The 26,092-nt window shown below is 40.6% G+C and overlaps 2 protein-coding genes across 5 annotated transcripts in view; one reads left to right on the top strand and one right to left on the bottom strand.

Annotated features, from left to right (window-relative positions):
- LOC116635650 (serine/threonine-protein kinase 38) overlaps nt 1–26,092 on the bottom strand; it is a 128,568-nt gene that overhangs the window by 47,953 nt on the left and 54,523 nt on the right. The window lies entirely within an intron of this gene.
- The window catches only part of KCTD20 (potassium channel tetramerization domain containing 20), a 37,286-nt gene continuing 11,609 nt past the window's right edge, over nt 416–26,092 (top strand). For 2 of the 4 annotated variants that reach the window (XM_032409930.1, XM_032409928.1), the window contains exons 1-3: nt 416–480; nt 21,743–21,948; nt 24,479–24,752. In XM_032409930.1, coding sequence (XP_032265821.1) covers nt 21,789–21,948; nt 24,479–24,752 — 434 coding nt within the window. In that variant the 5' untranslated portion in view covers nt 416–480; nt 21,743–21,788. Of the gene's footprint in view, nt 481–20,186; nt 21,949–24,478; nt 24,753–26,092 lie in introns of those variants that run through there. The other 2 variants (XM_032409929.1, XM_032409931.1) reach the window with 2 other exon arrangements.

Below are 26,092 nucleotides of genomic sequence, written 5' to 3'. Positions count from 1 at the left end.
AAGCAAAACGTGTTTAAGGAACTCCGTTATTCTTACTACCTACCCCCTTCCCCAAATGCGTGGAGAGATCGAGGTGCTCCACAATCTTCTTTGAGCATGAGCTGTCCTGGGGCTGCGCGAGATTATTTTACAACTCAGGTAAACTACCTTTAATAATTGAAAGGGGGCATCCGCAGCTCAGAAATCGAATCCACCCCAGCAGTGCAGGTGCGAGAGCGTCCTCCTTCGGGCGGGTGGGCGTGTCGGGAAAGAAAGAGGGCACCTATCAGCGGCCGCCCCAGGCGGAGGGTCCGGAGCCCAGCCTTCCCGGCGTGCCCCGCGCGCCGAGGGGACTCTTAATGTGAAGCGCAGGTTGACTCAGCCGCGTGGCCGCGCCGGCCAAGGCGGGGGGCGCGCGCTGCTGCGGCACGGCGGGTCCCCGCGGCGGCTTCTCGCGGCGCCGGGTGCGCGCGCCTCCCGGGCGGGTTCGGGGAGCGTCAGGTAAGTGTGGCTCGGAACCCGGTAGGGCGAGTGTGGCGGCGGGCAGCGCCCGGGCTTTGCCTTTGTGTCGGGGGGGTGGGGCCGTCTCCTCAGGCCGCCGCTCGGGCGGACGCCCGCCGGGTCGGACCCCAGTTGAAAGGCCGCGGGACTAAAATCATCGCGAGGAAAAATGTCCGCAAGTGGGTTTCGGCCGCCCGTTTTCGTGCTGAGGATAAAGTCTTACCATCCGGGAAAGGGGGTGTCACCTTATATGGAAATCGTAAACGCAGTCGCGGGGGACAGCTAAAGTGTAACTTGACTGTTCTGTGCAGGCCTGGGGTGTTTTCATCCCCCGGCAGAGAAACGACGGTAACCGCGGCGTGTTTCTTGAGAACGCCTTTGCAGACGCCTTTTTCCCTGGCAGTTAATGGAACTCATTAAAAATCAGGTAGTTCGGGCCTCTTGTCAAACTCTGGAGCGGAGAGTGCGTCGTGCTCGCTCCCCACCCCTGCTTCAGAGTCTGCCTTCTCTGCCACCCACAAATTACTGGCTTTCATTAGTAGCTCTGCGGGCAGAAGAGCTGGGCAGAGCCTGAACCGGGGATCTTCTTTTAAGTGAAACCCTTTTTAGAGCAGACAGTGACTTCAGGTTTACAAGCCTAGTTCTGCACTATCAAAAAACAAAAACCTCTTCTATTTTGGAATTTGTGATTCTTCCTGAAAATTCCTGGGTTGGACCGGTTTATTTTTAAACAAGAAACCAGTGAACAAACAAACACGGTAAACAAGGCCTGGGAGGAACTCTTTAACCAGTTTGTGGAAATGCATTTTCCAGGCCCTTTCATTGTGCTCCTGTGAACTGTTAGACAGCTAGCTGCCTCTGTTACCTGAGAAATTGAGGGGTTTTTTTAATGGTCCCCAAAACAAAATGGTGTAGTCAAATGTAATGAATCCAGAGTCAAGAGAACCTCACCTCAGTTCCTATCCCGTCCCCACCCCCACCCCCACTCCCATTCTGGGGTAGTAATTCTCAAATGTAAGTTTGCTCCTTAAAAATGCCAGTACCACTCCCAGAAATTTGATTCTCGAGATCTGTGATGAGTCCCTGAAACTGCGTTTTAAGCAGGCACCCCCTTCCTTGGGGTGTTATGCCACACTTTGAGCAACACCACCATAGGGCTGGCCTGAGAATCTTTACAACTGCCCAACTCCGTCATCCGTTTGTTGATTTCCTCTCCCCTCCCCTCCAACCAGTCATAAACCAAGAAGCTGGCCTCTCCAGAGGGAAACTTAAGCTAGTGTTTTCTTGGACTCTGACACCAGGGTAGGAAATGACTTTCATACATATTCTGATATTGCCTTGGGTTAGAGATAGCCGGTGCCTGTTAATCTGTACTTTTTCCTTCTGGGGTCTGCTTCCAGTATCCTCAGAATTTACGCAGTGTCATCAGGCCACATCTTACCATCCCAGCGAGCTCAGTCTCAGTCTTCCCGTTAGAACCAGGGCAGCCAATGCCATGTAATTTCCATGGACTTGAGTCCTCAGATTTCATGGTACCTAGCGGTACTGGTAGCATTTATGAGAGCTTTCCGTTCAGCTGAACTCTAATTCAGTCATCAAATACCCCAGTAATGCCTATTTTGTGGAAAGCCTGTAGGGGGCCACTTTAGCAACAATATTGCAAAGATGGCACACAGTTGCATTGCTCCCTTGAAACGGAAATGAGGGCTAAGTAACCTCTGCTGCTGAAAGCTTTTTCTAGTTCCTCTTAAATAGATACGTAGGGGTGAGGTTAGAGTTAGGCTGTTTGATTTCTGGTTTTGACATATTTTTTGTCTCCTATCTCTTATTAATCTTTTTCTAATTGGTCCACAAATATCATGTCTTTCCTCCTATAGCCCTGGACTTGCTGATTATTGTTTCTTTCCCCCTACCCCTGAATCTGAACATGTCTGCCCCTCCTTGGCTAACTGGAGTAAAAAGTTTAGGAAAGTTGTTGGAATGCTGAATGACTTCTAGTGGGAAGACCCAGAATCATGAAAATATGAAGCCTAGAGATATAAGGAAACCTGTTACAAATTTATCTAGTGCAGTCCTCTCATTTTTCAGATAAAGAATCAGAGATGAGATGGCAGAGGTGAGGACCCCTGGCTCCTAGCCCAGTGTTCTTCCTGCTAAGTCTTCTCAAGAAGAATGCTTCAAAAATTAAAAAGGTCGAAAGAAATCCAGTTATAAGTAGAGAAAATCTAGAGACCTCCACATGACTACAAAAGCAGTATTTTCTGGAAAAATGGAGACTGAAGGAGAATGTGATGTAACCATATAAATCATGGAGTGGGAGTGCTAAAATGAGGACTCTGAAGCTTGAAATAGTAGTAAAAGTTCAAATAAGAGCAAACAATTACCTTCTAATCCCAAGAGATATTACAAACTTAATATTTTTTAAAAATTCAGTAAAGGTTAAGATAAGTACATTGGTGAATTTTTATTAAATATTAGATGTTTGAGCAATGTCCAGAATGTTTTGAAGTTGAATAACTATACTTGTTCTTATCGAAGTTATTAGGTATTCTGTGGGAGACAATATAAAACTGATCTAACTACGAATCTGATTTAATATATTAGGGGAAATGAGATTAATGAAATAGTATATGCATTTCTGGAATGTAGGGAGGAAATAAGTATGGATGAAAAAAGTTTTTGATATATTTTTTTCTTTTGAGAAGGAGAGCGAGCGCACAAGTGCACATGCGCATACACACATGTGGGGGAGGGGCAAAGGGAATGGGAGAGAGAGAATCCCAAGCGGGCTCTATGCCCAGTGCGGAGCCCGATGTAGGGCTCAGTCTCACGACTTTGAGATCATGACCTGAGCCAAAACCCAAGAGTTGGACGCTTAACCGACTGAGCCATCCAGGCGTCCCAGGAGAACCTCTTGATATTTTTGCTTGGAGTCCTCAAATTAAACATTGTTGGATTCTCCTTGTATATTCATGAAAGTAGAATTAGAAGGGTAAGGGCTTAATAATTAGACATTATTATGTGCCACTGTACTAAATGCTTTTATATCCATTGTCTTATTTATCTCCATTATAGAGCTGAGGAATCAAAGGTACAAAGAGCTTAAGTTTGCCCAAAGTCATACCCCTAATAAGTGGCAGAGCCACTGTTTAAACTTAAATCTGCCTGCCTCCAAAGCCATTAAGATTTATGCTCAATAGTGCCCTCATTATACTTCATTGGGTGGTAGTTCGGAATATGGGCATTGAAGTCAGTCTTTCCTAGGTTCAAATCCTAGCTCCTTTATTAACTTGGATAAAGTACTCATCAGTTTCTGTGTCTCTGAAACGGAGGTTGTTGTAGTTATCTAACTCAGGGTTATTAGGGTCAAGTTAATTCATGTAAAGTGCTTAGAACTGTGCTTGACACAGTAAATTCTCAGGAAATGTTGGCTTTTTTTTATTTCAAGATACTCTTTTCTTTAGATTCAGATTGTCCTTCCTACTGTTAAAATACTAAGGCTTTATGATAAGTATAAACTTTATCTCTGTTCTTACTAAAACAGGTGGAGCCTTATAAAAATTTTGGAAAATACTGGGGTATAGTGCAAAGATCTGTGACTGGGACCAGAGGGTTTGGTTTTCTATTTGTTTCATAGAGAAGGTTGTAAGGATCAGATGAAGTAACAAATACGAATGAAATTTAAATATTATTTTATTTGTATAGCATATACAGTTACTAAAATTAGAGGAAAGTTGCAGTAAATTATTGACAAGATTATTAAAAGAAAGTTTGGCTTCCTTAAAAGAGCTAGTGATTTACAGTTCTATAGGAAGATCACGGTCTCTACCATAAAACCATATAAGATTCCTTCCATGTGTTTGTCCTAAATCTCTTTTTTGGTGGCAGAGCCTGAAATTTAATTTTTGCAGTTGTATCTGTATATTAGTTTGCTAGGGCTGCCATAAAAAAGTATCACAGACTGGCTTAACCAACAGAAATTTAGGAGGCTGGAGATCTGAGATCAAGATGTCAGCAGGATTGGTTTCTTGTGAAGCCTCCTCGCTTTGTAGATGACTCCCTGTGTCTGTGCCCTCATTTCCTATTCTTAAAAATCCTATCCCACCCTAATAACTTCATTTAACCTTAATCACCTCTTTAAAGTCCTTATTTCCAAACAGTCCCATTCTGAGGATTTAGGAGTTGGGACTTCAACAACATACAAATGTTGAGGGGAACACAGTTTAGCTCATAACAATTTGTTTAGCGAATTGTTATTTTTTTAATTTTTTGTTTAGGGAATTATATACCAGGTAATCTGAATGTTCCGTTGCCCTTATTGTTGAGTGCCCTGTGCCCTGGGTCTCAGGTGGCATCCTTTATCCCTGTGCCCGCCTTCCTATCCTAACTTCCACCTGTTACTTAGAACCATGCTTGCTGTCAAGTACTCTAAGAAACACATCATGCCTCTGCTTTAAGTCATTGCTTTTGGATTTAAAGCAAGAATCTGCTTGAGAAACGATGCCATATATTTAATCTAGCAAATACTTAATTTGTTTGGTAAACCTATTTCTGCTTTCATCTAAGTGGAAGAATTTGGAAATCTCTTATGTAGTAATATTTTTTTAAAACTTCTAAAATTTTTTCTTAAACTGTTTTAAGCCTTTTCTAAGGAAAAACAAAATGTTCTGGGACACCTGGGTGGCTCAGTCAGTTAAGCATCTGCCTTTGGCTCAGGTCATGATCCCAAGAAGCAGACGCTTAACCAACTGAACCACCCAGGCGCCCCATAATATGTGTTTTTTAAATTGTATTTTATTGATTATTCCAAAGTCTCTAAAATAAAAGTGTTACTACTTTTAAAATGGAAAAAAAGAAAAATGTTTCTGAAACAGGGAACTCTTCAAGAAAATGTTAGAGTTTTTTTTCTTTTTCTTTTTTTTTTTTAAGATTTCATTTGTTTATTTGTCAGAGCACAAGCACACAAGCAGGGGGAGTGGCAGGCAGAGGGAGAAGCAGGCTTCTTGCCAAGCAAGGAGCCCGATGCGGGACTCCATCCCAGGACCCTCGATTCCAGAATGTTTTTTTCTTAGAAGAGGCTTAAAGTCTGTTTCTCCCTCTGACCCTCCCCTCTCTCGTGCTTTCTCTCTCTCAAATAAAATCTTAAAAAACAAAAACATGGACACACACACTACAATTAAGGGAGAATAATATTTTCAGTCTTTTTTTCTAAGAATATATTTATTTCAACGTGCCTTTTTTTAAACCTTAAATCGCGGCACGTGGGTGGCTCAGTCGTTAACCATCTGCCTTGGGCTCCGGTCATGGTCCCGGGGTCCTGGGATCAAGCCCCCCATAGGGCTCCCTGCTCCACGGGAAGCCTGCTTCTCCCTCTCCCACTCTCCCTGCTTGTGTTCCCTCTCTCGCTGTGTCTCTCTGTCAAATTAATAAAATCTTTAAAAAAAAAAATACTGTTTCATGCTACTTTAGTTATTAATCTAAAACCTTCTTTTTAGTCTTTTAATGCAGTGAATTACATTAATTGATTTTTAGAATGTTAAGCCAGCCTTCCTCGTAATGTATTATCCCTTCTTATGTACCTGGATTTGATTTTTTTAAGAATGTTTAGGATTTTTGTGCTTGTGTTTATGAGAGAAAATAACCTCAGAAAATGAAATGGGAAATATTCCTCCTTTTTCTTTTTTTTAAGATTTTATTTATTTGACAGAGAAGAGAGATCACGAGAGCAGGAACACAAGCAGGGGAGTGGGAGAGGGAGAAGCAGGCTTCCCGCGGATTGGGGAGCCTGATGCGGGGCTCGATCCCAGGACCCTGGGATCATGACCTGAGCTGAAGGCAGACACTTAATGACTGAGCCACCCAGGCGCCCCCCCTCCTTTTTCTATTTTCAGGAAGAGTTTGTATAAGATTGATGTAATTTCTTCCTTAAAGATACGGAAGAATTTGCTAGTCAAGCCATTTGGTCCTGGAGTTTTCTTTATGGAAAGGTTTTAATTATGGATTATGGTTCTGTGTGTATATATATCACAATAATATATATCCTTTATCTATAAATACACACACACCCAGGTGCACCTATATATATGTTAAGATACTTATCACAGGGAGTTGGTTTCTAGAACTGTGGGGACTGGGCTAGACCATCAGGAAGAGTAGGTTGGAACTCTGGACAGGAGTTGAAGCTGCAACCCACAGGTGAATTTCTTCTTTGTCAGAGAAACCTTAGTTTTGCTCTTAAAGCCTTTCAATTGACTGGATCGGGCCCACTCAGATTATCTAAAATAATCTTCCTTAATTAAAGTGATTATAGACTTTTAATCGCATCTACCACATACTTTCACAGTAACATCGAGATTAGGGTTTTGATTGAACTAAGACTGTAGCTTAAGCAAGTTTACATATAAAACTGACCATCATAGCTTCTCTCCAGGCTTCAAGTCTTGGCTACTTAGTTGTCTGACGCCTTCAAGCAGTTGTTTTTCTATTTTACCTGTTTTTCTGAAGGATTCCAGGCAATAGGACTAAAACCAAGCATGGAAGTCATGGTGGGTGTGGGGAGGAAGGCAGACTTCAGCTCAACTCAAAAAGAAGAAAAATTTTTCCCCAAGGATTGCTATTCAGTGAGTGAGCAAAGCAAGACACTTTATTTTTGGATATTTTTAGGTAGCCTGGACTAAACTGGTAGAAGTGTTTTTGTAGTCCTAGGTAGAAGGTTATTGGGATCCAGATTTTTTAGATTCATGATTGGTAAAATGTGGGGGAGGAAATTGGGAGCCCGTCATAAGGTTGCCAGTATCTTTGTACATAAAAAAATAAATAAATAAAATCTGGTCATCATTTTCTGTCATCATTATTTCATAAAAGACATTTAATATCAAAAAAGAATTGAAGGTATAATTTAGGTACAAAGGACTGTCCTTCCCAAGAAAGCATTACAGTAACATATACTATAGCTCTTCAGTTCACATTTTAATATTTTTGAAATCATGATATATCTTGAAATCATGTATATATCTAATATGCTAGTACTTTTTCCTACAAACCTGTTATTAGATTGATGATGTCCCAGTCAATGTCCAGTGTCTTTGAACTGGACTGATTTGTCTGTGTATATGTATATTGCATTGTCCTCATTTCTGCTAAGAATTCACTGAAAACTTTTGACACTAATTGGTACTGGTCCTTGAACCATCTTCTGACAGTGATTTTGGGTTGTCTCCAGAATTTTCAACATGTTCTGTAGCTACAGTACAGATCCATGGATCTCTCCCCTAAGAGCTTCAGCTCTTTCTTGCCATACATTCACTTAGCTTTTTCCTATAAAGTGGCCTACTGTATTGACTAATACATTTTTTAATTTTTTAATTGCACTGCCTTGCACTGTTCCTTTTAAGACATTGCTAGTAGTATGTCCCTTGGATATTTCCTGGAAGTTTGCCAAAGTAATCTTTAATTGTATCTCTCTTCCTTTAAAGGATTTTAGGTTTTTAACAAACAGAAGAGTGTCCTGGACATTAGGAACCTCACCCTGGAGATTGTATTATATGTTGACTGGCTTTTTCTTAGGAGTTCTAAGCTTTGCCTGGTCTGTTACATGCCTTGGATTGTTCTTAGCTTAAGGTGTCACTAGCATGACTATAACTAGTTGAATCCAATCAAAAGAAACACCTGTGTGGAAATTATAGAATTTCATCTATGCAGTTTTTAGGTAAAAAAGTTAAAAAGTTAAAGCAGAATTAGCGAAGATCTTTGAACTCTGGGAATTCACACTGTAAAATCAATCCCCATGTGGAGTTAGTTGTTTTAGAAGTCCTCTCATAGCAACTATTTAAACAGAAAAGGTGCTATGTATGCCCATTTATTGTTCCAGTGAGGTTGTATGCCCAGGCCCCAGATTTTGGGCTTGGAATTCGATCTCCAAACCTGTGCAACTTAGGTAGAAATCAGGAAGTAAATCAGACCTATAAGGAGAGGTAACACGATGGTAATTTACAGTAGACAGTGAAGCCAGACACCTGGGTTTAAAACCTTGCTCCACTATTTATTAGCTGTGTGACTGTGGGAACTTTCCTTAACCTCTTTCTTCCTCACCTATCAAATGGGGGTAATAATGGCACCTATTTCATAAAGTTTTTTGACTATTTTTTTTAATTTATATTTTGACAGAGCGAGAGAGAGGGAACACAAGCAGGGGGAGTGGGAGAGGGAGAAGCAGGCTTCCCGCTGAGCGGGGAGCCCAACTGGGGGGCTTGATCCCAGGACCCTGGGATCATGACCTGAGCTGAAGGTAGACGCTTAACGACTGAGTCACCCAGGCGCCCCAAGTTTTTTGACTATTAAATAACATGGGGCGCCTGGGTGGCTAGTTGGTCGGTTAAGCATCTGCCTTTGGCTTAGATCATGACGCCGGAGTCCTGGGATCTAGTCAGTGGGGATCTAGCTCAGTGGGAAGCCTGCCTCTGCCCTTCCCCCCACCTCTGCTCGCTCCCTCTCTTACTCTGTTTCTCTCAAATAAATAAAATCTTTTAAAAATAACATTTATAAAGTACTTAGAACCATATGTGGCACATGATACGTGTGAATAAAGTTTATGGCCATCTGTACTTAAGATGTAAGGTTTGTAGCAATTTGACATATTGAACAATCTCCGCTGAATCATTTGTGATTCTAATGTAGAATGTGTTCTTGAGTACTTGGGTTTTAGATTTGATTACTAGTTTAAGGATGGAAGAAAACTTTGCTGTTTGAGTAGCAATATTTAAGAACTTCTTGAGATAAACTAGGTTCATCAGTTTAACTTTTTAGGATTTACCAGAGTTTTTTCATTACTTAAAGATTTGCTTGTAGGCAGTTGAAGTGCTAAAACAAGAAAAGAGAATATATGAAGATTGTAGATATAGTTTGAAATATTTGATGGAAATACCAAACTTTTAGGGTAGTGGTTATAGAGTATTCAATATATTATCGTGTTTTCTATTTTAAACTGGGTGGTAAGTATAAAAGTTTTTATTATATTGCTTAAATCTTTTTATTTCTAATACAGTAGTTTTTTAATTTGATAAATTTGTAAAAGAAACTGAGTAAGGGCAATCTTAATTATAAATTGAACACAAGGTCTTAAGTCTTAACTTAAATCCTAGTAATTGTAATATAGTCTCTTTGTGCACAAAACCTGTTCTTGGACATAAGTTATATGGACAAAAAGGTACCGAGGGTAGTGAATTGGGGATGTCAAGGAGAAAAGACAGGAAAGTATATCCAAGCAATTATGATCTTGTCACTGCTGTCATTATGCTTTTATCTGCCAGCCTGTTAGCCTGGCCTCAGAATCCATAGGGGAGAAGGAAAGAAAAGGAAAGTGGAATCAGCTCCAGCCTTTCTGTGGAACTGGAATGTCCTCTTCTCTCCTGCATCTCTTCTCTCATTTCTTCTACCTTGGCTTCCAAGGTGGAAGAAGTACGAAACAGACATCTGTCTGCCAGCAGACATCTTTGAATTTTATGCCTTCCCCAACTTGTGTAGTTTTTGCCTTAAATTCTATTTTGAAGGCTATAAATATAGCTGCACCAGCTCTCTTTTGGGTATGTCTCTGTTTCCATCCTTTGCCCATTTTTCTGTTAGGTTAGTTTCATGCATTTTCCTGAGCTCTCACTGAATATTGTGGTAACAGCTCTGTGTAGTCTGTTGCAAACACACTTTCTCAAATCTATCTTTCTAGGATCCCTCACCATACAAAGGTTTTTGGGTTTTGGGGGGGGGGGAGGGCTTGTAGTCAAATTTGTCTTTTCTCTTTTAGCTTTTGGGTTTTTGGTCCCGATTAAAAAGGCCTCTACTCCAAGATTGTAAGTCTCCTAGAATATTCTTCAGAAAGAATATTGCTGTGAATCAGTCTCTCGTCCATGAAATGAAAAGTTAAACTAAATCATTTGTTCTCAAACATACCCAGCCCACAGGATCACCTGAAGAGCTTACAAATTCGTTCTCAGATCCTGCCCCAAACTTACTGAATCAGAATCTCTGGGGAATGGAGCCCAAGAATATGTTTTTAACGAGTTCTGGGTGATATTGATTGTCAGCTAAACTTGAGAACCACTGGACAATATAATCACTAAGGTCTCTTATTCCAAAATATTACTTTCCTGTATTATAAAACTCTTGTGTTTTGAGTTTTCTCAACAACTAGATCGTAAGCTCTTTGAACATAGGCAGGACTATGTCTTCTTAAGTACTACCCTTCTTGCCATTAACCTGTTAAGATCCTGTTGATCTTCACACTGGGACAATTCCAATAGCCTCTTCTTTTAACTATTCCAGTCCATCTGTGGCTGTATTTATCTTGAAGCATTCATCTTCAAGCATTTTGAACATGAGCCTTCTGTATATAAAAACTTTGGCTACAAGACAAAATTCTGTTTTACTTTGTAATTCAAGGCCTCCATAAGCTGGCTCCATCTTATTTTTCAACTTTATCTTCCCCCAGGGTTTTTGTGTGTAGTCATCCAGGTTGTGCACTGTACAGCTCCTTAGGTGATGGTATACACAGGGTTCCCTGGAGTTGTATGATACGATCATGACCCTGATTCCTGCCATCCTTTTTCATTAACCTTTCACTCTAGCCTGACTGGTCTCCCACCCCACCCCCCTTTTATATAGTAATAAGGCCTTGTTCACTCTTACTTTCCTGCCTGTTATATGCCATCTACACTGTCTGGCCTGCCCTTCCCTCTTTTCTCTATCAAAGTTCTACATACTAACATCTACAGAGTGGAGTATTACATAGTCATAAAAAGAATGAGGATGGTTTCTAATCATTCCTTTGTAGTGAATTCCAGGATATATTGTTAAGTAAAAATAGCAAAAGACAGCATTTGATACAGTGGTCCATCTTCTGTATAAGAAAAAGAGGAATTTTGAATTTATACGTATGCATGCATTTTATGCTTATTTCTTCAAAGAGAAACATGAAGGATAAACAGAAATTAATAAAACTGGTTATCTGTAGGGAATAGAGGGGGAAAGATTGGAGGGAAAAGGGAAGGGAAAGATACTTTTCTGAGCATTCCCTTTTAATTTTTTTAAGATTCATCCATTTATTCTGGGGTAGGGAGGCAGAGGGAGAGGGAGACAGAATCCCAAGCAGACTCCCCACTGAGCATGGAGCCCCACACGGGGCTTCATCTCACGACCTTGAGACCAGGACCTGAGCTGAAATTAAGAGTTGGACACCCAACTGACTGAACCACCTAGGTGCCCCATAATACCTGAACTTTTGAACCATGTAAAGGTTTTACATATTAAGTATAAAGAGAAATGAACCTGGGGCGCCTGGGTGGCTCAGTCGTTAAGAGTCTGCCTTTGGCTCAGGTCATGGTCCCAGGGTCCTGGGATGGAGCCGTGCATCGGGCTCCCTGCTCAGCAGGGAGCCTGCTTCTCCCTCTCCCACTCCCCCTGCTTGTGTTCCCTCTCTCGCTGTGTGTCTCTCTGTCAAATAAATAAATAAAATCTTTAAAAAAAAAAAAATGAACCTAACCTACATACCTATAGAGAAAAGATAAATTGAACATAGCATACTGATTGTACATCCCTAGTGGGATGTACTTTAAGGACAATAAGAACTGCCCCCCCATTAGACACTTAAAATTTGGTATATTTTTACTGTTAGTAATAATACTGATGTTATAATTTTCAAACTAGTTTATGAACCAAGATTTTCATTGTGAGGGAAAAGATATACTAATTTAAGAAAAAACTATAGTGTTGAATTTGAGTTGAAAATATCAGTATAAATTCATAGTTGTTTAAAAAAAAAAGCCCCCAACTTTGTCCATTGAAATGGCCTAGAAGCAATGACACCCTAGTAGCTATAAGGACAGCTAGTGCTCATATCCTGATTTATGAATGCCATTGCCCACTAAAAGGAAAAAAGGTTTCAGGGACAAGTGGCTGATTCCAGGTCTGGGGTAGAGATGGTAAAAGGTGAGCTTAGAGAAATCTTATGCCAGAAAGTAGCCTCAAAAGCAAATAGAATTGTGTTAAAATGACACAGGACGATGGGAACCCCACCCGCCATATTTGCGGCAGTTTGAACCAAAAATTGGGGACAATTTAAAAAGAAAATTATGGTAATGGATTATTATATTAGATTAAAACAAATCTTTTTTTTTTAAGACTTTATTTGACAGAGAGCGAGTGAGCACACAAGCAGGGGGAGCGGCAGGCAGAGGGAGAAGCAGGCCCCCCGCGGAGCAGGGAGCCCGATGCGGGGCTCGATCCCAGGACTGTGGTATCATGACCTGAGCTGAAGGCAGACACTTAACCAACTGTGCCACCCAGGAACCCCTAGATTAAAACAAATCTTTAAGTTCATAATGATACTTAGGAGAAATAAGGGAAGAGTAAAGGAAGAGTTCTACTTCATGGAAGACTGCTATTCAGCAGATGTAGGATGAATAACACAGTTAGAAAGCCATCATTTTGCAGCCCCAAATGTATAACTGATTCAGGCAAGAATCATCAGTAGATTGCTAAAACCACTGGGTGAAAGATTATTGGGAGATAGGGTATTACATCTCTCTCTACAATGAAGAGAGATCTGGAGTCACCATTTAACTAGTGATCAGACTTATCCCCTGTAGTGGGGTAACCTGGCATTATGTGCCTCTAATGTGATGTGTTTAGAAGGATACAACTGCCATCTAGGTCATATTCTTGTTTAGACACAAGAAAATGTTTTACTTATATGGAAATAGATCCAGGATGTTGGAACTGACCTAGACTTTTTTAAAATGTCAATTTCAGGGGTGCCTGGGGGGCTCAGTTATTTGAGCTTCCAACTCTTCATTTCGACTCAGGTGGTGATCTCAGGGTCGTGCGGTCATGAGATCAAGCCCTGCACCCTGCACAGGGCTCCTGTTTCTCTCCCTTTCCCTGTCTGTACTCTCTCTCTCAAATAAATATATATTTTTTTAAAATGGGGGGAGGGAAATGTAATATTAAGAGAACAACCAAATGCAAGGAATGGGCCTTGATTGGATTATGGATCCCAAAAAAAGGCTATAAGAGAAAATATGAGGCCAAATTAGTAAATTTGATTATGGATTATATGTTGAGATTACAGAATTCATTTTCTTAGATGAAAATGGTACTGTTGTGTCTTGTAGGAGAATGTCATAATTCTTAGACTATGTGTACTGAGGTATTAGGGATAGGAAGTATGCCTATCTGTAACCCTCAGGTGATTTGGAAGATGTGTGGGGAGAGGGAGGAAGTGTAAGTGCACACAAATGAGACAGGGTGATCATTGGTAAGTCTGAATGGTATATATGAGTGTACTGATTGTAATGATTTTTCCATTTTCCTGGAGATTTGAAAAGTTTCAAAATGAAAAATTGGGGCGAAAAATCTTATCTTCAGAGCCCAGCACAGATTTTTGTCTGATGAAGACTTCCTTTTCCCAACCACACTAGCTAGGGGTGATTTCCTTTTTTTTTTCTAAGATTTTTATTTTATTTATTTGACAGAGAGTGAGAGAGGGAACACAAGCAGGGGGAGTGGGAGAGGGAGAAGCAGGCTTCCCGCGGAGCAGGGAGCCCAATGCGGGACTCAATCCTAGAACCCCAGGATCATGACCTGAGCGGAAGGCAGCCGCTTAACACCTGAGCCACCCAGGCGCCCCTAGAGGTGATTTTCTCATATGAACTCTATGACTTTTATGTTTCTCTTATGATCCCCAAACCTAAATGCACATGGGACCTGCCTGAGGAGTTGACTTTTTAAAAAAATTACAAACTCCTGGACCACACCGTAAGCCTATGGTGGGAGGATAGGCCTGAGACTCGAGCCAGTGTTTTTAGAACCACTCATTCTGTATATATTAGTTTATATTTTTCCCATATCCCCACCTAACCAGCATGGGAGCTTAGGATCAACCCTGAAGTTGTTGCTCAATCCTTTGTGTCCCTCATTGCTGGCCCACAATGTTGTGTATGTTGCACACGGTAGATGTTTGGTAAATACATGCTGACTATACATGTTGACTGATTTGTTGATAAACTGAAGAGATTACCAGAAACCTTTCTGAATTTGAGAGATTAAAAAAGAAACCTAGGGGCACCTGGGTGGCTCAGTTGGTTAAGCGTCTGCCTTCGGCTCAGGTCATGATCTCAAGGTCCTGGGATCGAGCTCCGCATCGGGCTCCCTGCTCGGCGGAAAGCCTACTTCTCCCTCTCCCTTTGACCCCCCTCCCCACTTGTGCGCTCTCTCTGTCTCAGATAAATAAAATCTTAAAGAAGAAGAAAGAAAGAAAGAAACCCAACTGATAAAAGTGTTTAGTTAATACAAAACATTCATTAGAAAGCTGTGTAGTTTTGGGGCGCCTGACTGTCTCACTCAGTAGAGCACACAACTCTAGATCTCAGAGTTGTTAGTTCAAGCCCCTCATTGGGTATGGAGCCTACTTTCAAAAAAAGAAAGCTGGGTAGTTTTTAGTTCTAAAATTACAGGTTTGGTTTAAAGAAATAACATGTCTGTTATCAGTAAATGTTTGAAATTAAGAGTTAACAGTGGTATCATAATTGAATTTTATTACCTCTGCAAACGGACATATTCAAAATCCAGTAGTTATTCTTTTTTTTTTTTTTTTTTTTTAAGATTTTATTTATTTATTTGACAGAGACATAGCGAGAGAGGGAACACAAGCAGGGGCAGTGGGAGAGGGAGAAGCAGGCTTCCTGCGGAGCAGGGAGCCCGATGCGGGGCTTGATCCCAGCACCCTGGGATCATGACCTGAGCCGAAGGCAGACGCTTAACGACTGAGCCACCCAGGTGCCCTCCAGTAGTTATTCTTAATATAAAAAAAATAACAGCTACACAGAGATAGAGGCCTGTTGGAATTGAGATAAGGGATGATGTGGTAGGTAGGTAATAATGCAAGAAAGAAACAAGCAGAGATTTAAAAATGTTTTTGAATATGATTTTTAATAAGCTTGAAGCTAGGTTTGAATATATGAATATTAACAGCTAACAGTTTTTTTAGTGTTTACCATATGCCAGAGATTGTGCTTGATCTAAAGTATTTGTGATCCTTAAAATAGCTCTTCTAAATAGATATTATCAATTTACAGATGAGAAAATTGAGTCTCCGAGAAGTTAGTCATGTGCGCAGATTCACATAGCAAAGTGGTGGAATTGAGAACCAAACTATGCAGTCTGGTTTCAAAGCACTTGCTGGCAAATATGGGCGGCGGCATAGGGTATGGTTAAATATAGCTTCCCTTAATTTGAGACTTTGTTAAGAAATGGTATGGTAAATGGGAAAACATTTTATAGCATTAGTTCTTTGAAAAGAAATAGAAACAAAAGATAAAGCAGTTAAGGGAAAGGGGTTGATCTTTACTAGGGATTAATTGCTTAGGATCATAGGGAGAGTATATAAGAAGGGCATGTATAAAAACCTTGACCAGTATTCAAGAAGTACAGTAATAGGAGTTCTTTTTCTGCACAGAAGAAGTCTTCTGGTATAGCCGCAGTATTAACCTAGACAGCATAATCTATCTTTAATGCATATGTATTCATATGTGTTAAACTAGCAGAAGTAAACTTAGGTTTTACTTTGAAATTAAGAATTTGATTAAACACTGTCTCAACAATAACAGCAAAATTGAATATTAATAGTTTTCAATTATCCACACATTTTTAAGATTTCATTAGAATGAGTTATGGCAGTAATCTTTTCAGGTAAAGTGAATTTTTACTTCCTATAATAAAAGTTGGAACAAATGGGCACCTGGCTGGCTCAGTCAGTGGAGCATGTGACTCTTGGTCTCAGGGTTGTGAGTTCAAGCCCCATGTTGGGTGTAGAGATTGCTTAAAAAATAAAATCTTTAAAAACAAATCTACATTCTGGGTAAGAAACTGGTATAAGGAATCTGTGTATAGTTGCTATCCATTAAATGTAATGGTCTGGGGCGCCTGGGTGGCTCCTTCGTTAAGTGTCTGCCTTCGGCTCAGGTCATGATCCCAGGGTCCTGGGATCGAGCCCCACATCAGGTTCCCTGCTCAGCGGGAAGCCTGCTTCTCCCTTTCCCACTCCCTCTGCTTGTGTTCCCTCTCTCGCTGTGTCTCTCTCTCTGTCAAATAAATAAATAAAATCTTTAAAAAAAATAATAAATGTAATGGTCTATGACTCTGATCATAGTAATTCTAAACTAACAAAACATGTTGCTCATTGCAGAAAAAATATAATTAAGACATAATTTTAAAAATTAGAAGAAAAAATTTCCCTGTTGACAAAAATACCATTTAGAACTTCTAGCTAAGGGACATAGAAAAATGATAGCAAGATTGTTGAAATTATACATGACATTGGCACAGAAATAGATGAATCAGTGGAACAGTGTAAAAACCAGATCAGGCATTTATTATATGTTAGTATTTGATAAAGGTGACATCTCAAATCAGTATGGGAAAAAATGGACTCTTCAGAATATATTAAGGCAGTTAATTGGTTAACCATTTGAATTTTGGTAGATCCATACCTCGTGCTGTATACAAAACAAATTCTATATGGGTAAAGATCGAATGTAAAAAGAAAAAGGCAGTAAAACACGAAATTTGGTTATAACCATGTAATAGAATAGTATGTACCATTGAAAATGATATGAGTGTAACTGTTGACATACAGGCAAAATCATGGTATGTTGAGAAATACAGCATAAAACAGCAGAATTTCAAATTTTAAAAATAAAAAGAAATATATCTATGTATTTATGCTTAGGGAGGTCTGGAAGAGGAATTCTGGGTGATTTTTGTCTTCTCGGTATTTTCTGTCAGGAGCAATAAGCCTGGACTGCCTGAGTGCAGGATTATTCTTTGTGTTTTAGAATTCTGCAGGAGTAAAAGAGCAAAAGAAAAGACAGCTTGGCAATAGAAGAGGAAGATACGGTGTTTTTCTGGGTTGGGGCAGTTGCGGGGGGCATGGAAAGACACAGAAGGTCAGGTGCAAATGAAGAGTTAGGCAACTGAGGTCAAAAATAATTTGTAGAATTCCAGAAACAGTACAGGGTATCAGCTCTCTGAATCAAAATGAGAAAGGTGGCTGAAATCCGAACCGGACAATAGTCAGAACATAAGTATATTCAAAAGTAGAGGATGAGCATGATGACATGCTTAGAGAGCTAAATAAATACTGAGCAGTTGTATAGGGAGATGGACACAGCTCTCCCAAGATCTCTTGCCTTTTGTATGGTGCCTCATGAGTCTTAAGAGCTTTGCCATGCATCCTGTTTGAGAAAGGTTTGTCTAACTTGGTAATGGCAGACCTTCTCCTCTATTTTTATGGATGAAAATACTGAAGCTTAAAGAATGTTTTGGTGACATAGCTAGTTAATAACGGAGCCAAAGCCAGAACCTGCTTTGCTTCAATCTAGTGAGTGGTCTTGTAATCATACCTCATTCTCTCAGACTTCCAGGGAGATGAGAACAGTCCTGGGAAACACCCAGTGATTCTAGTCAAGCCTGACAAACTTGATATGAATAAATCACTATTACCTAATACCTACCCAGCATGGTTGTTTTTCCCCACCCACCCAAAACTTTTAAGGCTCTCAAAGGTAAAATTTTTGATGAAAATGACTTGTTAATTTACCACATTAAAATGAGTTATCACATTTCACTTATCAGATTAGCAAAGATAAAACTGAAACACTGTTAGCAAGAGTTCTGGAAAATGAATGCTCCATGCTGCTGGAAAGACTTTGAATTGGTATATTTGTAGAGGGCAATCTGGCAGTACCTATCAAAACTTAAAAATTATTTACCGTTTTCCATATCAGTTTTACTTCTTGGAGTTTATTCCAAGGATATAATGGGGAGGTGCCCAAAGATAACATGTGCAAAGATTTCACCACAGCTTTGTTAATTTTTTTTTTTTTTAAGATTTTATTTATTTTAGAGAGAGTGGCAGGCAGAGGGAGAGGAGAGAATCTCTAGCAGATTCGCCACTGAGTGAGGAGCCCGACACATGGCTCTGTTCCATGACCCCGAGATCATGACCTGAGCCAGAATCAAGAGTCTGACGCTTAACTGACTGAGCCACCCAGGCGCCCCTCATGTAGACATTTTAGATTATATCTTTCATCTCTGTTGTCTCTCCCCACCCCCACTATTACCCCTTTTTAACCTATTGCCAGAAATCCTGGGTATTATCAGAGAATATGTGTGAAGCAAAATGGAAAACCTGTTCACCTTTAATAGAAAACAGTAGAGTTCTCATTACTATGCATAAATAAAAAAGCATAATGGAACTAGACCAAAGTCCATGATAGGTGATTAAAACAGTCAAAGAAATGTGGTTTTCATATAAGAACAGACTGAAAAGACTGGGATTTGTTTGGCATGAAGGTTAGGCAAAGATGTAATTACTTTCTAAATCTGGTTATGGAGTATAGATGAAGGGTAGACTGGTTTATTTACCAAATTCTGTGACCTCCTACCTCATCTTCACCAGCTTACTCTGAAGTAAAAAAAAAAAAAAAAGGGTAACTGCCTTTTAAAAGATCATACCCTTCTCGGGGTCCTGGGATCCAGCCCCATGTTGGGCTCCCCACTCAGGAGGTCTGCTTCTCCCTCTTCCTCTGCCCCCTCCCTGCTCATACTCTCTGTCTCAAATGAATAAATAAAATCTTTTTAAAATAATAAATAAAAGATCATAACCCTTGTACCATTAACAGTCTGAAGGCATTATGCTTTTGAGATACATTCATGTTAGGGTTGTTTGCCCCTAACCCCATTACAACTAGATTTTAAAAATCTGAATAGTTCAGTGCAAGATATTGTACTTAATGGCACAGTGATCCATGTAATTATCTTGTTTTCTTCAGAAATAATTGATTAAGAGGAAATTGCAAGTAAGAAGAAAATATATAGATTTATTATAACTAGAGGTTATTTTGGATTAATACTCAAGATGATTGTTTTTGGGAGAAACCAGTGTGTCTGTTTTTAGGTGCAATATGTCTCCAAGATAATTCCACTAGCAAAGATTGTGTGTAAATTTTCCAAGATGGGAGATTATGATTATGATGCTAAGGGGTTTTGCTGTTCCAGGTCCACAAAATCATGACTTAACAAAATATGAGCCTTCGTGGGAGGCCTGTGAAATAAAAAATATATTTGTGGGGCTTTTTAGAGTGTATAAAAATGCTTGCATATACTGTGTGGAAGTGGAGTTCGAGCTGCTTGCTAGATGTTAAGTTTTCTTAATGGCCATATAGTCTGAGCTCCATTATTAATATATTTCTGACTCCTCATCCTTTCCTGAAGCAGTCTCTTCAGCTATTGTTCAGTGTGCTAGGGGCAGCACAATCCTTTGGGTTTTTTTTTTTTTTTTTAAGGTTTTATTTATTTTTCAACAGAGACAGCGAGAGCAGGAACACAAGCAGGGGGAGTGGGAGAGGGAGAAGCAGGCTCCCTGCTGAGCAGGGAGCCCGATGCAGGGCTCCATCCCAGGACCCTGGGATCATGACCTGAGCCGAAGGCAGACGCTTAACCGACTGAGCTACCCAGGCGCCCAATCCTTTGGTTTCTTAATCATATGTTGCTATGACCTTTAGGACTGCGTTTTGGCCAAAGATAGTTTTGTAGCAATAGAGACTATATTGTTGAAGTGCTTGCTTTTGCTTTTCTTTTTTCTTTTTCGTTTTCCTTAGATCTGTTCTGAGGACCACGATCCATTTGGGGGATGGTTACAGAACTGAACCATGGTTGGCAGTGAAAATACACATTCAAAGTTGAATGAAAGCCTCATCCTGGAAGGGGAGTGGTATTATGTTTAAACTGGCTGCTCTGGTGTATGTGGAAGAATTTGGTGTCAGTCAGTTAACTTTTTAGGTTTCAAAGTTTAAGAGAGTTTTGTTCTGTCCTTCTAGGATTATAGAGGAATTAATTCCTAGAAGACTTTGGGAAATGTTGCATTAGGTGATTTCTTAGTGTGTGCCACTAAGCATTAATCCTAGTGAAGAGTTGAGAAGCCGTATCTATAGGTTAAGTGAAACATTGTCGTTCAGAACCAGTTAAGCTTAAAGAAGCAGACCCCCTTTTGGTCTTTCCAATGTTGGCAGTATGTTGGCAATAAGCTCTTTCCAATTCCATGGATCTTTTTCTTAACCCTGTTCTGTAGACCTGATTTTGACATCTTCTGAATCAAAGTTGAGGGCAGTGGTGGTTTTATTTGACTTTACCAGTCGCTAGAGATCTGTTTTAACCTCTACATGCTACGTGTTCCTGCCCTTAGTGACCGAATTTCTTCCTCAAATGGTGTTAGCATGCAACCATTTGCAGAAAAATTGGTGGTGACGTAAGATGATTCTTCCACCAGAATACCAAGTGGAAATCAGTACAGTAGAAACTAAAAGTGCTAATAAGTAGGGTGAACTTCGGGAATATTTCAGATAGTTGGGCATCCCCCAAGGATAGAAAGGTTGCAGGGCATGATTACCTGGAAGAAAGGTATGAAGCTTCTCACATAGCCCCCCCTCCCCATTCTGCCTGATGAGCAAATGCCGGGCACGAGGCGGTAGCTTGTTATGGGTTCCTTACATGACTGTCCTGCCTGGGGGAGAGTTAGCCTTCTAGCCAGTGATGTCTTGTTGTAATTTTGAGGTGGGGGCTGGGGTTAAGCATAAGGTACAGAAAGTGAAAGAGAACTTATAAAAAGGAACTTGAGCACTTAAGTCCAATTTTGTTTTTTTGTGTGTTTAGTGCAGGTGACCTCTTGTTTCAACTCTTACATGAGCATTATGGTTGTTGACAGTTTTCATTTCCTAGTGCTTAATTGTTGCAGGAACACATATGTCTAGATTATTTTTAATATATGGTCAGATTTTCTTTAATTGACCCATTGGATTCTTCCCCTCTTTTGGTGATCTAAACACCACCAAATTACTGCACTGCCATTTAACTTAGAGAACTGATCATGATTGTGGCCAGAATTGTGGATTTGATGTCTGGTTTTGGATACGGCTTAAAATTATTCTCAAATAACAAGTTGATCAATATTCTTACATTGTTAGTGATTTGGTAAAGACCATTTAAATAAGTCCAGTTCCTCCCAGTATAAAATCACAGAAATAAGTTTAAGATGTCATTTCTTCTCCGAACAAGAATGTGAGCCGTCTGTGAGTTCTCCAGCTCGGCTTTCATGCCTTAAAGTCCTTGGAAACCTGTCTGGAGAGCTTTCTAAATCCTGCACATTCCTGTCTTCCAGGCTTTTTTTCTGGCCCAGCAGACAGTTCAGGATCCAGAACCCAAGAATGAATGTTCACTGCGGCGGCGAGAGCGACAGGGTACTGCGGCAGGAGGCGAGCTGCCTAAGCGATGACCCTGCAGCTGCGGCCCCAGAGAGAGAAACAAATAGCCTGACTGCTTCCGCTCTTCAGAGTCTCGCTTACCCTCTAGGTCCCAGGAGCGACGGTACGATGGTTAGATCTTGACTTAATTCGGAGGGCTTTCCGACCCGTGAGCGTCCACTCTACCCAGGGGCATAAATAACATCTCCAGCTGATTGGCTTAGCTCACATGTCACAGTTACCTAAGGCTGCCCGCCACAGACAGCCCCCTGACTCAGTCAGTCCCGCACATCTAACTGGGCAGTAACCGGGTGAGAAAAACAGTCGTGGATCTGGAGTCAGAAGACAGATTCAGATTCTAGCTCAGCTTCTTATCATCTGTAACCGTGGATGAGTTCCTTAATCTTTCTGAGCCCTGCTTTCTTAATTTGGAAAATGGGGATATTAATATTCTTCTTACTTCACGCGACTGGGAGACTTCGGAGTTAATGGATGTGCAGGCTCTTGATAAACTGTCCGGTTCTTTTTAACTTTGAATAAAGGCAACACTAATAATAGCAGTTACTGTTTATTGAGCACTCATCATGCTAGGAACTTTACATACATGTTTTTAGATAAAGAATGGCAAACTGGCCAAATCCAAACCACTGCCTGTTTTTGTAAATAAAGTTTTCAAATGCAGCCATCATGCCCATTTGTTTACATAGGGGCTTTGGCTGCTTTCCTGCTACAGTGGCATAGACTGGGACCCACAGAGCTTTCTGGCCTTTTACTGATCCCTGCTTAGAGTCCTCTTCCTTGTGCAGATGAGGAAAGGAAGCTTCGGAAGCTTACAGAACGTGCTCAGGCCCACACCGCTAGGAGGTGGGCAGCTGCCATTTGAACCCGCGTCTTTCTGACCGGGCTGTGCTATTCTAGATGCATCCACTGGCAGAGGGGCAGGGTGTGCCTGCCATCCTAGCATGTGCCAGTAGGGAGAGTTTGCGCACGGAGTCCCCCGTCCTGCTCACCCACGTACGCTTCCCGGGACTTGAGGCGCCCTTCAGCAATCACCCCCTGAATTGCTTCATTGCTGTGGGGGGTGGGGGTGCGGAATCAAGCATCCTGAATTTGTGATGTAGGTACCTACTTTCATTTTTTAGAACAGCACTTTGTGAAAGCCCATCTTGGTGATGAAAGTGTTTCTTTGCTAGAAGCTTGCCTGTGGATTGTGTGGAAGCTTCGCTCTTGTTGTGCAAACAACAGGGCCACACTGAAAATCTGTCAAAAGTTGTAGGATGTGAACCCTCAATAAGCGTTTGGTCTAGATTTGGTTTCCTTTTCTCTAGAAGCAAATGGGAAAGAAAAGTGAGTGTATTCTAGGTCACAGTTTATCTAAGGGCCCAAAGTCAGGCTCATTTCCCACAAGTGATGGGCAGTAATCATGTTCATGAATTGTTGTATACAGACTTAAAATATGTGCGGGATGGGAGTCAGATATTCAGTTGTATCTATAACCTTTTACTTTTTTCAAAAAAATCTGAAGAAAATATAGAAAAGTTAATTAAGCTTGTCAGATCTAGGTGGCGGGATACACATATTGTGTTAACTTTGGTATGTTTGAAATTTTTCATAAAAAAGACTTTTTTTTACCTTAAAATATATTAGAACTGCCAATTTAAAAGAATCCTGTGATAATACTTTTATAAATATTTTCCCCCAAATTGTCTTCTGTATACATCCAGATTTCAGATATTGAGTTTTAAACCTTTTTTGCATGATATGGTATTAGCACACTTTGAAGCGCTCTCACATACTTTATTTCAGTTGATAGAAGAATCCCATGAGGGAGGTGGAGTGAACACGATTCTCATTTTACAGAACTGAACAAGGTTTAGAAAATTAAATAAATTGCTTAAGGAAAACGGCTCCTTGGTGATACTAGGACAAAAACAGGTTCTGTGAAGGAATCCTAACCCAAAGCCACTTGCACTGGAACCTTTCTGCTGAGGGCAAGCCCTGCCTCTTCAAAAAATGGTGCTGGTGATGTTAGGATTCTCCAGTGCATAGTGAAAATGCATTTTTATATGAATTTCTAGGAAAAGTAATGCATTAGACAGTTAGAGACTGTCATCCCTTCTGGGGAAATAAAATTTAGAAACATTTGGAAATTTTTAGAAGGATGTGGAAAAGGAATAGTTTCAGCACCCAGAGGTAGCAGGTTCCTTAAATAAAACACAGGAACTACAAGAGTATTATTTAGAGCTAGAAGTGGAAACAGAAGTAAAAAGTGATTTCCTTTGTGAAACAAGACCGGGGGAGGGCATGGAGTCTGGCAGGGCCTTGCTGGTTGTCCACAGAAATTCTCTACTGTTTAAATTTTTTTAAGCCATGCATATAATTTACTTAAAAATTTTTGTATCATTTTAAAGTGTGGGCATTATTGCCTTCCTTCTCTCCTCCCCACCATACAAACCTGGAAAAAAGCTCAGGGGGATCCAGTATGAGTCTCTAGCCTATTTTTCCTTTACTTGTTCAAGGCAAGAGTTTTTTGCCTGCAAACACCTAAAAGTTTGGGGGTTTTCTTGTTGTTTTTTAAAGAGACGAGGTTTATTCCCCCCCCCACAAGCCTTTTTGCTGTCAAGTTATTTTGGTTTGTTTGTATGATCTTTCAGACCTTTCACTTGACTACGCCTCTCAGCCCGCAAACCTTCAGTTCCCTCACATACTGCCACTTCCCGAAGACCTCAAAGGCTCCTGCTTCCAAAATGGGAATAAACGGAACCATGAACCCTTTATGGCTCCAGAACGATTTGGAAACAGCACTGTGGGCTTTGGCAGTAATGTTCATTCCCAGGCGCCAGAGAAAGTGACACTTCTTGTAGATGGCACACGTTTTGTTGTGAATCCACTAATTTTCACTGCTCATCCGGATACCATGTTGGGAAGGTAATTGATGATAATTTCCTTCCAAATTCACTCTGTTCTCTATGAATAGAAATATCTGCTGTTTATCTTGCACTAGATGTGAGGAAAAGAAGCCCTGCATTGCTTATTTTTCTACCTTCACATCTTTGTGAGACAGGGAGGGCAGGCTTATACAAAGCATTATATGTGTTGATGATTTGCGGGATGTACTTAATTTATTTACAAAGCCAGTATGGTAAAATGGCCCCCCACAAAGGAGAGTGCAATCAGAACTATGGAAAATAATCTGCTGAATATCCTTCCCTCTTCCTCTATAAACTCCCTCTGAAACCGAAGTCACACACCTCATCTCTCTTAGCCATAATTCATACACCCTCACAAAAGTAATCTTGTCTGAGCTCCACAGGTCAAAGACAGGGTTAAGGGAAGATCTAAGTTGTGGCTTTTTTTTTTTCTTTTGTCTTTTAATAAAAAATAGACACGTGTTCCGCCTGACACAACAGCAAAACCGTTTTACAGGAAAGCCTTTTGGCTGCTGTCCGTTGCCCGCTCTGCTTGGCAGCGGGTGTCAGGCTGTCATTTGCCGATGGCTCCATCTCTATTCAAGTTTTCCAGAACTGCATCTTTCTATCTGGCTGTTGTACTGTGTCGTGACCGCTCTCTCTTTTCTTCATGTTCCATTCTCTGCTCCTTCATTGAAGACCACAGTCTTAGCCTCCTCTCCTCATCTCCTGCCTCCAGCATTTTAGGGGTAGCGTTTAGGAAATGGAAGAGCCTGCCAAGGAGGAGCACTGGCCAGAAAGTGTTTTTGGAGCCTGGACTGGGAGTTAGGAGGTTCTCCTTCTGGCCAACCATAGACCTTAACATGAGGAAGAGCAGATTGGGATAAGAGTAAAAATAATAATAACGATAATAATAATGTATGTGTATATACACACAGACATTTGGCTTTTGAGGATTTTCATCTACTTGGAAGTAGATCTTGAAGATCTAACCTCACTCAGGACTTCGAACTAATTTGAACTGATTTAGAAATCAGAACAGACCACACTCATTTGTTGAATTTTAGGCTAAATGGAATCCAGCTATTCAAATATATTTATATTTGAACATACACATGCAGATTCGTGATGAACCATTTTTAACCAGAAAGAAATCTGTATATTTCTCAAACATCTGAATTAAGACTAAACTAGAACATTAAAACATTTTCCAGACTGGCCCTACATTTTATCAGACTTGACTTCCTGTCCTCAGTCTTGGTGTTGCTACCACTGACCCCCCCCCCCCACACACACACACCCCAAAACAGTGTTCCCTCGGCGCTGGCTGGCTCTTTGAGGTAGATTGCCTCAGACAGT

Source organism: Phoca vitulina, unplaced genomic scaffold (assembly GCF_004348235.1).
Source record: "Phoca vitulina isolate PV1807 unplaced genomic scaffold, GSC_HSeal_1.0 scaffold11, whole genome shotgun sequence".
Lineage (NCBI taxonomy): Eukaryota > Metazoa > Chordata > Mammalia > Carnivora > Phocidae > Phoca > Phoca vitulina.
The sequence above is the reverse complement of the archived record's forward strand: the minus strand, read 5'-3'. Positions and strand labels throughout refer to the sequence as shown.